We start from the raw sequence: 16,901 nt of genomic DNA on the forward strand, positions 1-16,901 counted from the left end.
ACACTTTATTAGTAAAAAAATATTGAGAAATATTTTTAACATACTTTCATAATTTTCCTAGTCCAAGAAGTGATAAGCTGTTCATAACAGCTGTCCCAAAATACTTACCTTTAAAAAAGTTAGCTGCAAACCCTGCTTTATTAACAGTTCCATCAGAAACAAACTTCATCCACAGGGTATTAGAGGTAGATCTAATGTCTTCTGGCTTGTCATAGCCACAAAAGTGACCAATTAAAGGACTGTTCTCATTTGTTCCATCTCGGATTTCCAAGTAGTCATATGCACAGTTGTCATGTCTTTCAATCTGTAAAACACAATTTTCAAAATGACCTACTTGACCATAAATGTCAGTCAGATAACAAAAAGAATTTAAATTTTTCAATGTTAAGGTTAAGATCTCTGTTTAGGGTTCAAGCAGCAGGAAGATGAATGAACATAATTGAATGGATTTTGACTATACTTCTTTTCTACACAAAAATAATTTAAATATTGCTAAGGACACAACAGTCTAACTGGGAAAAAAACTAAAAAAGACATGCTCACCTCTAAGCTTCCTAATGTTCTGCTAAACTTCTACTCTCATCTCAAGTAAAGTCCTCTTTTCTCATGTATACTCAACTAAAGAAGATTAATGGCTCAGCAACTAAACAGGTCAGAAATATTCACCATTTTAGCAATATGAAAAAGCTCAATTTTCATCAATATGATGAGATTTTTAGAACATCCCTTTATTCTCCAGACAGAGAAAAATTTTGCATTTGTTGCTGTTCACTGATGTTGCAGGACAAAGGTAAAAAATTGAGGTGTGTAAGGAATTTGATTCATCTGAAAAATTAGATCCAAACACACACTTAAAACGATCAGCTCGTAAGTTAACAAGAGAACAGAGGACAAAAAGAGACTATTTTTTTCTGTGGCTGATACAGCCAAGTTTCTCCTGCATAATTCCTGATTTCAGGTTCCTGATTTCTTTTGATTTTCTGGGTCAGTGAGTGAATCTTCGCTGTACTGATGGAGAAACCTACTGAAACTGGAACATCTGAAAATTTCCCTTTTCCATTTAAACTTTCTGCTGGATGACATTCAAACATAGACTAATATGTGAGTGGGCATGTGTGCATGTCTACTTGAGTACTGAGCCTTGTGCTCTTTACATAATAGTATTTGCAGAGTTGATCAGAATGGGAATTGCACCAGAGAGGAAAGCAGTAGCAGCCCAAACATGACCTTGTCCAGAAACCAGATAATTTATGGTGCTTGTCTTTATTGAGAGTGTGTCTTTCTCAACAGAATTAAAAACCCTCTTGAGCTGGGTCATTTTACTGCTGGAATATTTCACATCACTCAGTCTTATTAATAACAGAATTAACTAGATCCAAGCATTCAAAAATAATTCCTATAAGAACACTTTTGTTAAACTAACTGACTGAATTGGGAAAGGCAAGCTTAGGGATAGAGAGGATGGGGAGGGAGATGGGATCACAGACAAGGAGAAGGGTTGGAGAAAGCCTCAGATCTAATTCAGCACATCTACATTCTGTTAAATCAATAAAGTCTAAACTAAGCCCAGAAAAAAATCTACATTTGATCTCCAGAGAACATTTTTCTTGTACCTAATCTTCAAGTAAGCAGAAGTACCTACTGGTTCTCTGCTTTACCTGTGTATCATGACCAACATAAAGCTCAGGAATGGCCACAGACTAAGGAGCTTCCACTTATCACAAGAAGATTTCTTATGTAAGAGAGAAAACTGGGGGGAAAGAACTGTTTGATTTTATGCCATTTTAGTGGCATCAAAATATGGCACTTACACACTTAGACATTTCTCTGTCTTCTTTCCAAATTTCCAATTCTCCAGGCATTTACATGCATAATTTTCTCCCACACACTCCTCTGTCACTAACAGTTCTGCAATTTATTGAATTTCCTAGTATTTTGCTCAGGAACTGCTTGGGAGAGAGTTTGGGAATGAGTGAGGAAAGCCAGGAAGATTTGGGATACAACCACCTATTGTTGACTTTAGTGGAAATTGTATGCAACTAATGCAGTACACGAGCACTGGTAAGTTTTTGATAATATCAATTCCAAATTTTCATTAATCTAAATAATAAATTCATGACATCATATTCTAATTTGAAATAAAGCCTCCCTTGTAATCTCAGTCAAAACTGAGAATTGAATTGGTCCAAAGCTCACTAATATCAATGAAGGAATTGTGCATTTTCCCCACACATCTGTAGTAATTTCAGTACTCAAGACATGTAATTAACATCAGTTTTTTCCATGTTTCCATTTTTTATGGGCAGTATGGAAATTATGATTATCCCCCAGCCAAGTGTGGCTCTGAGTTACATGTGCCAACTTTCCATTGAGGTGAATTAGTAATTTCTTTTCTGAGAATCACTTTACTTTGGGCAGAAGAAAAGAGCTAAAAATACATTTTGTATAGGAGTTTCTAAACTTGCTAAGACTATAAGAATCAACCAACTTGCAAAGTGCTACTGAGTTACAATAAAACCCATTTGAAAGGTGCCTGTTCTGCCATATTCACTTATATTTTGTTTACTACTAGTGCAAGTGATGCCAGTATTATCAATATTAAAGTGTTACACCTATATGTAAACTACCAGAGAAGTATTGTAGTTTTGAGAAATAACTGGTACTTGGTAATCAGTGAAAGAAAATATTATAAAATGTGCGGGTTTTTTCCATACCTCAGGTTATAAGATTATGTGGTACTATCATCTGGGAACGCTGCTATATAAAGGCCTTTTAGACTTGCAATAGACTCTTATTCCTCCTGCTGCCTCCTATATTTTCTGTATATCTTTCTTTTCTTCCTACTTCCTATTTGTTTCTTGAGGAAAATCTCTTCCAGTTAATGAAAGGACACCTGGTGAGTTCAGTTGTAACTGGACTGATCCTATAAATCTTGTTTACTGGAGCACTAAAATTTCACAAGATATTCACGTGATACTACATGTTGATGAGAAGAAATACGCAGAATATTAGCAAATTTTAGAAAATAAATAATATCTAAAAAGTTTTTACAGAAAAATGCATTTCCTCTAGGAATCTGAAAGATAACCTTGGCTCCTGAAGGCCTTGGAGGAAACCTAGAATTTAAATGGCATCAGAGAAATAAGTCAAGAAAATGTCAGAAAAATTACTAAAGCAGGCACATAAGAGCAGGAAAATATGAAATCTCCCAGGGAAATGGCAAGCCAGAGACATTCTCTACATCCCTTCTCAAAGAAATAGGCCTCATAAATAGTTTCAGGTTTAGAAAAACAACAACAAACCAAAAAACCCACATAAAAACAAATAAACATCCAGAGTGCCTTTGTCTTATAGCACTTCTCCAACAGGAAAAAATGAAGATAAAATATAAAAATTAAAACAAGCAAGCAAAAAACCCTAAAACTGAAGAAAACAAAATATAAAAAAGAGAGAGAAAAAAGGATATGAATGGCAATTTTGGGAGCAATTCTATTGCAGGAAAAATATTTACATAATTTTTTGTCATTGTTCTTTGTTCATAAATCAAACTGCGATACAGGTAAAGATATCTGCTTCTGGCTGTAGACTTCAGTCATAAAAAGTGCCATACATGCCTAGTGAAATCAGTAGATCAATAAATTTTACTCCCTGATTTATGTAAAAATTATTTAAATGATCACTATCTACATAGAATTTAACAAGGTCACTCAAATGAGGAAGATTAATATGAATCTGCTCTACAAACCCTCCAGTTTTTTTTAGCTGGAGAGATTGTGTGCCAAAAAGAGTTCTTAAATAAAAAAGCAAACAAACTTACAAAAAAAAAAACCTGCTAATTTTCAAAGAACAATATTGTAAAGGTGACAGTAACAATGAAAAATATGGAGTTCCCAGTCCCAACATCTCTACTCTCACACAGACAGGGGAAATTACAGCAGCCAAATAAGAAAGCAGAATCCTGCACTCAGTAGAAAATGTGTTGCCCAAGCAGGCAAAACAAGATGACTCATTGATAGAGTTTGAAATTCTCAGTTTCCTTAGTGCTTTCATTCCAGAATGAAGGTTATTTATACAGTTATTTTTTTTCTAGTATTGCATAGGGATAATGAGAATTCCTCTTACTTAACTGTACCTTTCAGAAGACAGAGAAGTAATTTTCTCACAAACACACTGCAATAACTCTCTGGCCTGACACTTACTTTTTTCTATCTCACCTGGCACCAAGAACAGTGATTTTTAAACAACTTTTTGTTTTACTGGGCAGTGCACCAAGGGTTCAGTCCAGAGCAGGACTCAGTACCATAAACCAAAACACCTACCTTCAAGAGCTGGGAACAGAAATGGAAATTGGACCCAGTGGTGAATGTCCAGGCACTCCAGAGCAGCTCCCAAAGCAACTCCCATCCTCAGCAGGGAGCCCAGTGGATGAGCCAGTAAGAAATGCCACAAAGACAGCTATAACAGTCTTGTGCCTGTCTGGGGTACCTCATTTGGTGCTCAAGGGCATCTTGCCACTCTGGAATTACAGCTCAGACTCTCCCTGGGAAAGTATTTCAAGTCCCTACTGTTGGAACTTTTTTCTTTTCAAAACATATGAAGTATAAGCCCCAACTTGAGACTCCCCTGATTGTATTTCTGCTTAATTTCCTCTTTCTTCTTATGAGGTGTTAGTCCACATGTCTCACCTCTAGAGAGAGTGCCATAATACTAAACAGTCTGGAGGAAAAACTGGATATTTCTTCCTAAGGCCTTAATCACTTGTCTACTAAAATGTTCTGTTGTTTGCTGGTCCTTTGCTTCTGGTTGTTTCCTGCATGGTGAGGCATAAGCATGCCATCTTCACACTTGTAAGTAGTCCCTAACCTGGTGATTAGAAAAAGGTCCTGAAAGATAGGAAGAGATGTTTAATTCTCCCAGTGATGCTATTGAACTGAGATCAGTTTAAGCCCATGTAGACCATTGCTGATCAACTGCATCCAGACCAAATATTACAGCAAGATTCTTTTGAAGAGGAATAGGTTAATTTCCCTTGCCATCACATTAAAAAATGCTGAGCAGCAATGGCAGACTAGAAAAGCCCCATATCTGGTCAGTAAATGATATAAAAGTACTCAAAACTTTCATTTTCAACAGGGCTTAAATAAAGAGACAAACATACAATGGTGAGTAATCTTGAGCCAGGTCATGCGGACTCAGAAGATCAGGGAAAGCTGATCTTGTCTGCCCTAGAACTGACATTAATTCAGGATTTTAAAAAAGGTGAAAATTCAGTAGAATCCATAAAAATAGTCAAACTTCTATACTTTACATTCATAATTGCTGATGAAGTCCCAATTCCTTGCTGTGTCATGCTCAAATCTTTCTACCAGTCAGAGCAAAAATGTGCCATAACCTTGAAATCTGTCTGCAAGACTAAAGCACCAGGTTGCAAATTACATCTATGTTTACTATACTGGTATTTAAATCTATGTACAACATAAAGCCAAAAAGCCCAGATTTTTAAAAAACGTTCTTCGTGCCCTTACTGCTGAAGCATATTCAAATAAAACAATTTAAATTTAGTAGCATACTTTTGAGTTATCTACAAAGTTCAAGCCAGTGTATTGTGTAGGATTAAAACAGACACAAAATATTACTCATTCTTTTTTATGTAATAGTTTACCACAGTTTAGCAATGTTATACACAGCGTGATGAACACTAAAAACATACACTTACGACAACTCACCACATGTTTTTTCTTTCCTCGTTAAATACAGGTTTGCGAGCTGAATATTAATTTTAGGGTTTTTTCTTTTCAAAGCAGAAGCCAAAGAACACAGTGAGTTTTTTTGTCCAGCTATGTATTCATTTTTGAAAATAAGATTTAGCAGAGAAAAAAAGTCCTAGTTATTTAACAGAATATTGAAGTAACCTTGCTGAGCTGGATGATGCACTTGGTAAAATGTGACTATCTTCAGTAATTTTAACATTCTAATTCAAATATTAGAGGTAACAAAAAACCTTTAATTTTGAAAATTTCTGGGGAAGAGAAACTTCATGGATTATGGAGTTAATTTTTCAGAGAGAACTCTTAAATTCATTCACAGGTTTAATAAATATCCCCTTAAATTTCACTGTCACTTAGCCACTAGATGCTTGTCTGAGATTAGTTAAAAAGCTTTACCTCAAAAGCTTGAAAGGTTAATCCTACATTGTAGTTTTCTGAAACTGTTATTTTCCACACACATTCCTTCATTGGTCTGTAGTCATCAGGATAATTGGGAGACTGGATCTGGCCTTCATTTTTGTGGATTTCACCTCCACAAATAGCTGATAAAAGCATAACATTTTACTGTTAATAATGACATTTTCCCATGCCCAAAGTGACATTATATGCTCCCATTTTCAAAACTAATAATAAAATTGTTCTGGACAATACTTAAATCTACCAAGGATAAGTTATTGAAAACGCAACAAATTTAAACCATTATATATACTTTTGTTAGCAAATATAATAGCTCTAAACATGTATACAGTGTCGAGGATGAATTTGTAATCATGGATAATCTGAACCTATACATTTTACAGAATATATTTAAAGAGTCAAAATAATTAAATTTTTGTTCACCCATGAAATATACTTAATAAACATTCTTCACTGATATTTACTAACCTTTAGAAAGAGAAAAATGAAAGCAAGATCTCATATTTTATAAATGACCTATGCATTTTAACCTACAGTTAGTTTATCACTTCAAGCTTGCATTCAGTTTGAAGAAACAGTTAATATAAATTAAAAAATATTTTGATGAAAAGTACAGGTTCTATTTTAAACAGGTGAATGTTGACTTGCTAATATAACCAATGTGCAAGGGTGCCTTTTTTAACTTTGCCCAGAATATATGGAAAATATAAGGCCGATTCTTCTGAAGGATAAACAGAAAATACACACAGAAATCTTTGCAAACACTAAACAAAAGAGCATGCATATTTAGTAAATTAAAGATAGTAAAAAATGTTTGTGATTATTATCAGTGATTTCCCTGAGAAAGAACTCAGCTGAAATCTACTCATGGGAGGAGTTTCTAAAAGCCCTGCCTAGTAATTTAGCACCTACTGTCTCCTAGTGATAAAATACTAATTCGTAGGTTAATTTTGGTGGGGCATGATTAATATCAAAAGGTATCTGGTTAATATCATTCTTCCATAACCAATTTATTTTTAATGCTGTAAGAGGCTTACCTTCATAAACTGCTGCAAAACCCTTTCCAACCCAGTTGCTGCTGCTGCGGAACTCAATCCACATCCTGCTGTCGGTGGATGTGAGCACTTCTGGCAGTTTGTCACCACAAAACCTGCCTAAAAACATGCAACCAGTAACTGCATTTTCTGCGCCTCTGAAGCCAAATGCTGCAAACATTTATACAAGTGTTTAACATTACAGGCAGAAGTAGCAGAACCAACTCAGTGGAACTATCCATACGCTTATGGTTAAGCACATGTGTTTCTGCAGATCAGGACCTAACACACAAAGATTTTATTACAAAGCTTTTGGAACTTTTTATTGTAGTCAGGCTCAAAAGTCCAAGCATAAAACCTCCAGGGAATTAATGAAAAAAAATATTGTTAGAGGTTTATATACATGCAAATACATGCATTTTGGAAGGGAAAAGTGAGTACTAATCTTAAAAAAGGAACCAGTGTAGGTCACAGTAATACAACTGATTGTGCCCAAGGGCCAAAGAGATTCAAAAAGTAACATCTAAATTACCTATTCTACATTACCCTCTTCAAGTCTGCCTAGGTAAGTAAAATTTCTGTTCTTCTAGTTGAGAGAGAACAGGTGAAAAGGATAATTATTATCTGGTCTTAATTGTTTCTTCTTTTTTTACTGTTCAAGGCCAAGAAAATAGACATTCCTGTTAGAGAGCTGTCCTCTCTATCTGGACACTAGCAGTATAAGAGGTGAAATCTTCCCACCAGCCTTCTGAATTAAAATAGGATGAGTACAGCTTTTACATTTCAGTTGCAACTCAAACTTAATTCACTATTGCTTTTCTCTTCTCTGAAAGAGCAGGGAAGGGCACACAAAGAACAAAGAGAAGCAATCTCACAATCTTAAGCATACAGGCACAGAGCTCATGAGAACAGCTTTACAGTAGGTACATATTCACATGACCTATGCATTTCCCATCAGCTCTACAGATTTGTCTGTACACTTCTTCCCTATTTCTCTGAAAAAAAAAAAAAACTATGCCAGATTCATAATTCAATATCCATAAGCAAAGCAAAATCTCGCCCATTTTGTAGTTGTCATCTTTCCACAATGGCAGCTGAATAATGGCAGCAAACTTAAGGCTTGAGGTTTGAAGTCAAGGCCATTTAGAGGGTATTTTCCCCATCCCCAAGTTTAGATCCATTCTAGACACCTGAAACCCAAGAAGTTTGTTGTGGGTTCAACAGCAGGTCCACTGAGCCCAATGAGTGTGGTGCAGTGGACAATGCAGTGTTAAACAGTTGCATACCAAGCAGAGAGGATTTTCTCCAGTAGCCATCTCTTACTTCAATATAGTCGTACCAACAGAGACTGCTCTTGTAAAGGTCCATGGTGGTAAAGTTTAAAATGATCTGCAATCAGATGAGAAGGCCGAAATACATCATGTGTGGTAAATAAGAGAAAAACAATCTCAACAACATTCTGAAGAACTGAAGCCAGAGTGGTCACCTGTCATGGAATTCCAACAATTCAGATATTTAATTATCCTCTCTTCAATTATTTCTTTGACTAAGTAAAAGTTTCTTGGGAACATGAAAATTTTATTGTATTGAATCATATATATTTGTGCAAATTCAAGACAAATGACTCACGTTTACTTGCTCACAGGAGGCTTTCCACTGAGAAATAAAAATTTGAAAATGCTAATTAGGTAAAATATAAGAGCAATATAATTTTAGGTATGTTACTTGACAATTCTTCTGCCAATTCCTCTTCTATTACATTTTGACTATAACCAGCACTGAATATAATCAGCTGCAAATAAAAAAAAATAAATAATTGTGCTTCTCCTACTACTGTTTTGACAAGATATTTTACTTTCAGACATAAATGTTGACAGTGTTGGACAGCAATTCTGAAAGAAAGTTCACTAATAAGAAACAGTATACAGTCCCTTAATGATTCCTAATGAAACTATAATAAATATTTTTATACAGAAATTGAAGTTCTGTGCATTTCTGGAATTTTTACACTTGAACTCCAAGTGTAATTGAGAATGTCTGTAAACAGGCATATTTTCAATACTTACTAACAAGGCTACCCTGACATTAAATTACATTATCCATGTTTTCAAAATATTAATCCTAAACTGCCATAAACTTCTTGTATACACAGAAATTCTCTGTCCTTGACAGAATTTTTCTCCTTCAACTCTTCCTTCAAATAAAGACACCACACCAACTTAAAAAAACTTCTGTACTCCTCAAACCATCCACTTTGCAGTTCAGATTCCCTCTAAATACCTACTTTCTTTTTTCTTAAAAGGTAAGCGTGTATCTCTGCTTGCATTTAGCCAAGTTTTCCTTTTTCCATGACACAGCTGAAACATCAGATTTCTTCTCTGGTTTTTGTTTGGAAATTCACCTTTCTCCAAGCCTCAGTGTCCCAGATAGGGATGGGAAATGGATGGTTTCACTTAGCTGTGATCATGTCAATGTCTCAAAGTGCTGCTATCTAAATGGAAACGGTTAAAATTTAATGAGCCTCCTCAATGGCTCCTGCTTTTGAAACTACATGAAATAACCTTCACAGCCTTTTCTCACTCTGATATGCCAAGGTATTTGATGATACAGCAATTTCTTAACACTGACCAGAATTCATTAGCTGTACATAGGCAGAACCCCCAGTCTGTCACAGCGTGATTTCTGGGCATAAACCAAACCAGTTTAAATGTATTTAAGACTCTGATTTGCTATTCTGCAAAGTATTAAATCGAGCTACAGACAAGGCAGAGCCTGTTCAAGGGGACAGGACTGCTGAGAGGCTTCCCAGGAAAAACAATCAATGGGTATTTGTCAGCACAATTAAAGAATTATTGATTACACAGCAGATTTGATTGTGCTACCGCAGCTTCCAAGAGAATATATCATACCTCCTATTGCCCAAGACAAGAAAGCACAAAATATACAACAAATACGAGTAATATGAACCTAAGTTTCTGCAGGTGGCATTTTTTACCATATCAATCAAGGATTTTTCTGTCCTGTTTTATCGTTCATGTAAAACATTAAGGAAAATTCAGAAGTAGTGCAACCTATTCAAAAAAGCAAATTCAAATAAAACACTGGCACGGTTGCAACTCTCCCTGTGCCAAGAAAATTTCTACACGCCAGAAGTAGGATTCACTCTGGCTGGGGGCACAGAGCATGAATAACACCATCCTCCCTCTAAGACTTTTCTGTGTATATTATATTGAGTACAGCTTTTATAGCTGTAGTTTACCATGTAGTCTTAAGTCTCAAAAGTAAAATGTCAATGGACTACCTTGTTTTATTATTTTATGTTGGCTTGGCAATTCATCATGCCTTGTGAATAAAGGGAATTCCAAAACTTGTGCATGCCACTGCAGTTCCAGTTTTCATAAAATTTCTGGGTATCAAAGATCAGAAGAGTCCTTACTTGCAGAAAGGAGCATGGATAGAAGTCATCCAAACTATGCTCATACAACAGAATGCTAAATCTCAAAAAATAAATAGAAAAGAGCTAGGCAAAGCCTTTCCAGTTTATTTTTAGGTGACTAAAGTGCTCATTGGCCTTTCAGAACATGGCATGATGCACTTACACATGCTCTAATCACCACACAATATTCCTGAGATCTATCAGGGCTAAAGCAGCAAAGGAACAAAAATTTGAATGTATTTTCATTTTCCCTTCATTATATGAAAGTGTTATCACCATTTACTGAGAAAAGTTTAGATCAAGTATAATGCTTGTCCAAGGTATCATAATATATGCTTTAGCTAATATTTAGACCTCATGGCTGTAAATAGGGTTCTTTATTCCAAGACAGCCAATATCCTATGGGAACAGCATGGACAAACATACTTTTTGACACTAGCACAAATACAATTTACTTTATTCTTACTGAACTATACGGAGACTAGAGAGTTCGGAGGTAATAACAGTGCCCTATGGACATGACTTGTCATGTAAAATTTCAACTAGAAAATTCTGCTTATTCTTTTCCTCATTTGGGTCAGCAGGTAAATTGGGAGAGGAGTTAGTCCTCTCACTTTGCTGACTTCAACATAGGGGCTTTCCCCCATTAGATTTTGTCTAGTATAATAAAGCTTCAGTGGTGGTTAAAAACTCAAGACTATTTTTCTTGTTAGATTACAAACATATTAATATTACACTGGTGTTTATAGATAGGTTTACACAAATTTGGAGTATGTTATAAATACTTAAACATCAACATTAACTCAGATGTAAGTATTTTTTTTCAAGAGCAAATAATTGTAGATGAACACACTTTTTTTTTAATGGATTTGTGGAAAAAAACCTAAGCCATTATTTTTGTTATCGCAGTAATGTCTAAAATGTAACACAAATAATGGGGATGCAAATTCAATTTCTAGAGTAATTTTCATCTCCTGCACAATCATTCTCTTATTTATCTCCTAATTTTTCCCTGTCAACCTGCTGAGCCACCCTTTTCCTCCCAGCAGAGAGTGTTTAGTTTTCCTCCTGTCTCTGGCTCTTGTCCAGAGGAGTAAAAACACTCTCCAAATTACTTTTCTTTCATTCACCACAGTAGCAAATGCCCTTACAGCTCCTCAAGATCTATTAGAACAACAAGAGTATATATTCTTGGTGCCTACAAGGGCCCTGACCTGAAAGAAACACAGAACAAAGTAACACAATCAGGAGAAAAAAATGTCCGATTCATACAGAGTGGGAGACTTCAGAGACAAATGACTGAAATATCTGGGGGCAAGTGCTGAGTCTTCCTATTTTAACTTGCCAGTACTGAAATGTTAGGCTCTGTATTTCAGTCTTTGAATTCTGTATTTTTGTCTTTAGTACTTGACTGCTTGATATTAGCCACTGCTTCATGTAAGGAAACTTACATCCTTTTTCCTGCATATTATGTCTCAGCTAAAGCTTTTTATCCTTCCCTCTATCCTTATTTGTTTTGAAGCAGGCTGATATTTGAGCCAATAATTTAAAATGAGATTTAGCTAGCACATTTTGAAAGTGCACACAAGGAGGAGAGGTTTTGCTTTCACTTGGATGGCACAATTCTCTCTCCAAACGGCTCTCACCAAGCCCATTTTCCCCCCACTCATTTTCCCATAAAATTGATCTCCAGAAATTAAAACTATATGCACTAGAACCAATTCCAGGTAACACCCACAATGGCACTTTCTTTACTCATGTTATTATGGTTTAATTTTAGAAACATCTTATTGAACACACTAAGAACTTCCTTAGTTACAGCCCCATACAGCTCAGCCAGCTTGCCCAAGCCCATGCTGGAAAATGGATCATTCAGGAGCCTGAATCCTGTCTTCTACTTTTATACTGAACCATAAATTGAACTGGGAGCCAGTTTTAAAGGGAGTTCATGGTGCAAGCATACAGCAGATTGAAGTCATGTCTTTATCTCACAAGTACATCCAGTGAATTGATGATATGGTTCTGATGCCACATATCAAAGTCAATAGTACATAGTCCATGGTCCAGTTTTTTATGACACACCATTATTTTCAATTAATATGCATCATTTGGACTTAAACAAAAAAGTAACATTTTACTTTGAAAATAGTATCTGTGTCTAGCTAAAGGAATGTTAAAATACCTTCTCTCCTGGGGTCACAGAGATTCTCCATATGCAGTGTGTGTAGGAAGGATAGCCATTTGGAAATCCAGGAGAAGAAAAGTTGCCTGTAGATTCCTGCAGTGTTTCTCCACAGGCTGAAAGAAACAAATTACAGTAAAAATATAAAATTTAATGTGCCTAGCAGAGAAAAATGCATCTTTCCAATATCTACTCAGAATACATTTAGCTCACTGCAGATGCAGATTGGAAAATAAACTAGTTAGTTTACAGTTTATTAAAAGCCATGGTTTTAAGCAAATCTGACATTCATTCCATTTTATGCAGGATGTTTTTATTCCATTTACTATTTCACTTGTGTGTTGTCTGCTGACATAACCAAAATTATGGCAGCCTTAAAAAATATCACTGCTGTCAATCAACTGCAATATTATATATAGAACCTTTTTTGTAATTAAAAAAAGGTAAACATCCTTTAAGAACTAAAAGAAATGCTAGCACAATATGACTTGCCTCACACTGAATTTTTTTCAGTGGTGTCATTTAATTTAGTCCTTTACCCACATAAAAAACTGGTCTGACCTAAACTCACTTATTTGTGTTGGTATAAAAAACTAAATCCTATATTTGACAGTCTCTTAGTAAGAGTGATTTGTAGAGATACAAGTAATAAAACCAAAGCAAATATAAAGCCTTAAAATATCAAAGGCTTTTATATTCTTTATTATTGAAGCTTTTATCATCCTTCTCTCACCTGTCAATCATGCTGCTAGATGCTGGCTAATAAATCATCTTCACACTAAAATATAACATTAGAAGTTACTGCCACTCTCCACCCTTAAAACTGATTTTGGTAGGGTGCTGCACCTTAGTCATCTTTTTTGACCTTAATCAAATTTTTTCACCCCCTGATTTTGCAGGTGTGATACAAGATATGAATTTGATATTATCTCATGAGTAACAATGTAATCAGATCTGCAATGCTTTCAAATTACAGGGCTACCACTGCCAGCAGGTGAGCAACCATGTAATCAAAATATCAATGAACTATAAGTGTTCTGGAAAAATCTTTAAATAAAAGACGACAAAGGAAAAGATTGCCTATGACAAAAGGACAACACAGCTTTGTTAAAATGCATCTAAGATGTGATCGGACAACTACACTTATATCAGGTGTAAATTATATTCAAGGCATTAAATATGCTCACTGACACTCAAATGGTTATCATGATGAGAAAAGAAAGGAAACAGTAGTGTGGTCCTCAAGAAGTGTAATGGCACCATCACAGTGTCCTTTACAAATGAAACAGGAAAAGGAAATATTTTCCTCACTTCATTTAAAAAATGTGGTTTTATCTTTAAAAAATTGCAGAGAGACACAGCAAGTGATATTTCTGCACAAAGCTCTTTCAGTGAAAAGGCTCTGTCATTAACCACACCTTATTTTTAACATAACAATGAATGCAAAGACATTTAAGTTGCAGAGTCCTGAACTCGGTACCCCAAGAGCTGGTGAATTGTGCTGTAGCTTATAGTGCATAAGTAAAGCACTTCAGAAAAAGCCAGAAGTTAAATTGTTGGAGTAGAGGACAGTAGGGCCTAAAGATGGGACATCCACAAGAATCCAAGTACTCCTTTCACCCCTTTTAGAGCCCTCTGTTATTCTTTCTCTCATCCACGGTTGCATTAAGTCTACGTCGGAACATTCAATGTTCCATATACAGAAGATGTGTATAGACCTAAAACAAAGTCTTTTAAGCTGAAAAAAGAGTTATGGAACTCTTTTTTTTCCCCTAAGAGTTACAGAATAAAGCTATTAAATATGAAAATTTACCTTCTATGCTTATTAAATTCCTGGGAGCTCTCTATCAAATTTAAATTATTTTAAGAAACATCTCTAACAGAAGCATAAAAAAACCTTGTAAGTAGATAGCTTCTACTAAGAATTAGCACAATCAGGATTTATAAAATGCACTTGGGCTTCATGTGTTTTGCCATATTTATCTTTGAATTGTAAATTCTTTATTACTCAAGGGAGCTATAACAGGAACAGCTTTTACCAATCGATAGTTGAATTAATTTTCTATGGGATCGGAGCTCTAGTCTGGCTTCCAAAGCTGCAGTAGACAGGGTGATATTTGCGAATTTCTTGTTGAAAAGCACATTTCTAGGCAATAGGAAACAGTTAAAATTCTATCACTAATATAACGAACGTAAAGGTTTTCTTTGTATTTGGACTGTAGTAACTGCAGTAGTCATGACTAGTCTTATAAGACCGAACATGACAAATTTTTTACTGTATAATGGTCCACTAGTAATGAAATCCGCTTTGGTAGAGAAATGTGGAAGGAAAATGAGTGGTTAGGGTCACTTATTTAAATTTCATTACATACTTATTTTAGTATATTTCAAGTCAGAAGATATCAATTACAACCTCAATTTTATATGGCTCTGCTTTAAAAAGCATTTGTAAATTTTTATTCCTTTGTTAATCATTAATATTTGCCAAGGATTTCTGTGATGCTTTCCCCCCCCTCTTTTCAAATATCATGCCTTATATCAATTTTACTAAGCTAGACCACTTGCAGAAACACCACTTTAGCTTTCCCCACACATGTACTCTAGCCATAAAAGCCACTCTCCTCTGCTTTTCAGCTTGAGAAGGTTAGACATCTAATAAGGCTTTGTGGTTAGGAGAGGGAAACTATTTTTGTTTCTCCTTGTAAAGATTAGCAGGGCGTAGGGTGTAGGCAGCAGGTAGATTATGTGCTTATACAAATCAATTCCCACCAGTGTAGTCTGCAGTGTTTAATTACACAGCCTGTGTGTGACACCTCTCTGGGCTGGCCTATACACACGGTCAAGACCCATCAAGGATTACCGTGAAATCTGCAAATGATGAAGCCCAGATCCCCCAGGACACTTAGGGAACCAAGTCTCATTCCTTTGTACATAGCACTAGCAAATGCATACTATCATTTATGGCTAATTTGAGTTCACCCTTTAACACTAAGACACAAGTTTGTACAACTAAACATATATGGCATATAAAGCTGCCACAAAGCCCTAAAAATATCTACTACTGATCATGTTCTTGTTAAATCAAAAACTAAAATCAGTTTACTGCAACTCAGGGTCTTACTATTGACTTGATTTCTCTTTATAGCTATAAGGAAACAGTCAATCTAAAAGCCTTAATTCTCCTTATGCAGAAAACAAAGGTTGACTTTTGAAGGTGAACATTCTTTTTGAATCTAATAGGGATAGCAGCAAGTTAAGCCTGAGGAACAGGGAGAACAGCACAAAAGAGAAACAGCTTCAGCCTTCATCTGCTCTTTTCTACACACACCATCACACACCCAGGCAATTGGTAAATTTGCTGAACTTCGTCCATCCACATTCTCTTCCTCTAAACAAGATTTCTCCCACCAGTCTGAGACTCCTTTTCTATCCATTATGCAGTCCCACTCTATACACTATTTTTTTTGTTCTGTCTTCTGGCATATGAGTATCTTTCTCCATCATGTTCCTTTCTTATCCTTCTGCTCCTATTAAGCTATTTAAACATTAACTACAATTTCTATATAAAACTATAGAGGCAGACCTGTGTTGAAATTTTACCAGCTAGAAGAAAACACATTTTATTACTCAATTAGACTGTCTGAAAACCACTAATTATCCAACCTTGAATTCAAGTTTTATTCTCAAATACCAAGACAGTAAAAATTCAAAATCAGATTCACAGAGGAAGAATTTCAACTTTATTGTTTTCTTTCCCCTTATTATTCCATCACATAACAGTATAATTTGGTTTTAAAATGTAACAGATCCCTATCAGCAATTACATTTTTCTTTTATAAAAATACTAAGGAAAAGTTAAAAACAAACCAAAATTACTGTTGCTACATTTTAGAGATCTGGCACTTACCCTGCTGCTGAAAGGCAGGTTGTCAAATCTCAGTCTTTGGCTTCACCAGTTTCAAAACTGTTTCTTGGTCAGTAAGCCCCTTCCTGAATAATGACCCTGAATATCCTGACTATCTAAAACCCTCTGGAAGGCTCAGCTTCTTCCCTGCTGTGAGGAT

The 16,901-nt window shown here is 35.5% G+C and overlaps 1 protein-coding gene across 2 annotated transcripts in view; it reads right to left on the reverse strand.

The window, feature by feature from the left end:
* The window catches only part of TLL1 (tolloid like 1), a 122,294-nt gene that overhangs the window by 29,106 nt on the left and 76,287 nt on the right, over positions 1–16,901 (reverse strand). For both annotated transcript variants that reach the window (XM_021555681.2, XM_077782909.1), the window contains 5 exons: positions 12,838–12,953; positions 8,506–8,608; positions 7,223–7,339; positions 6,165–6,310; positions 109–304 (listed from right to left, as the gene is read on the reverse strand). In XM_021555681.2, the coding sequence (XP_021411356.2) occupies positions 109–304; positions 6,165–6,310; positions 7,223–7,339; positions 8,506–8,608; positions 12,838–12,953 (678 nt within the window). The remainder of the gene's footprint in view (positions 1–108; positions 305–6,164; positions 6,311–7,222; positions 7,340–8,505; positions 8,609–12,837; positions 12,954–16,901) is intronic.

The sequence above is a fragment of the Lonchura striata genome, chromosome 4 (genome assembly GCF_046129695.1).
Source record: "Lonchura striata isolate bLonStr1 chromosome 4, bLonStr1.mat, whole genome shotgun sequence".
NCBI lineage: Eukaryota > Metazoa > Chordata > Aves > Passeriformes > Estrildidae > Lonchura > Lonchura striata.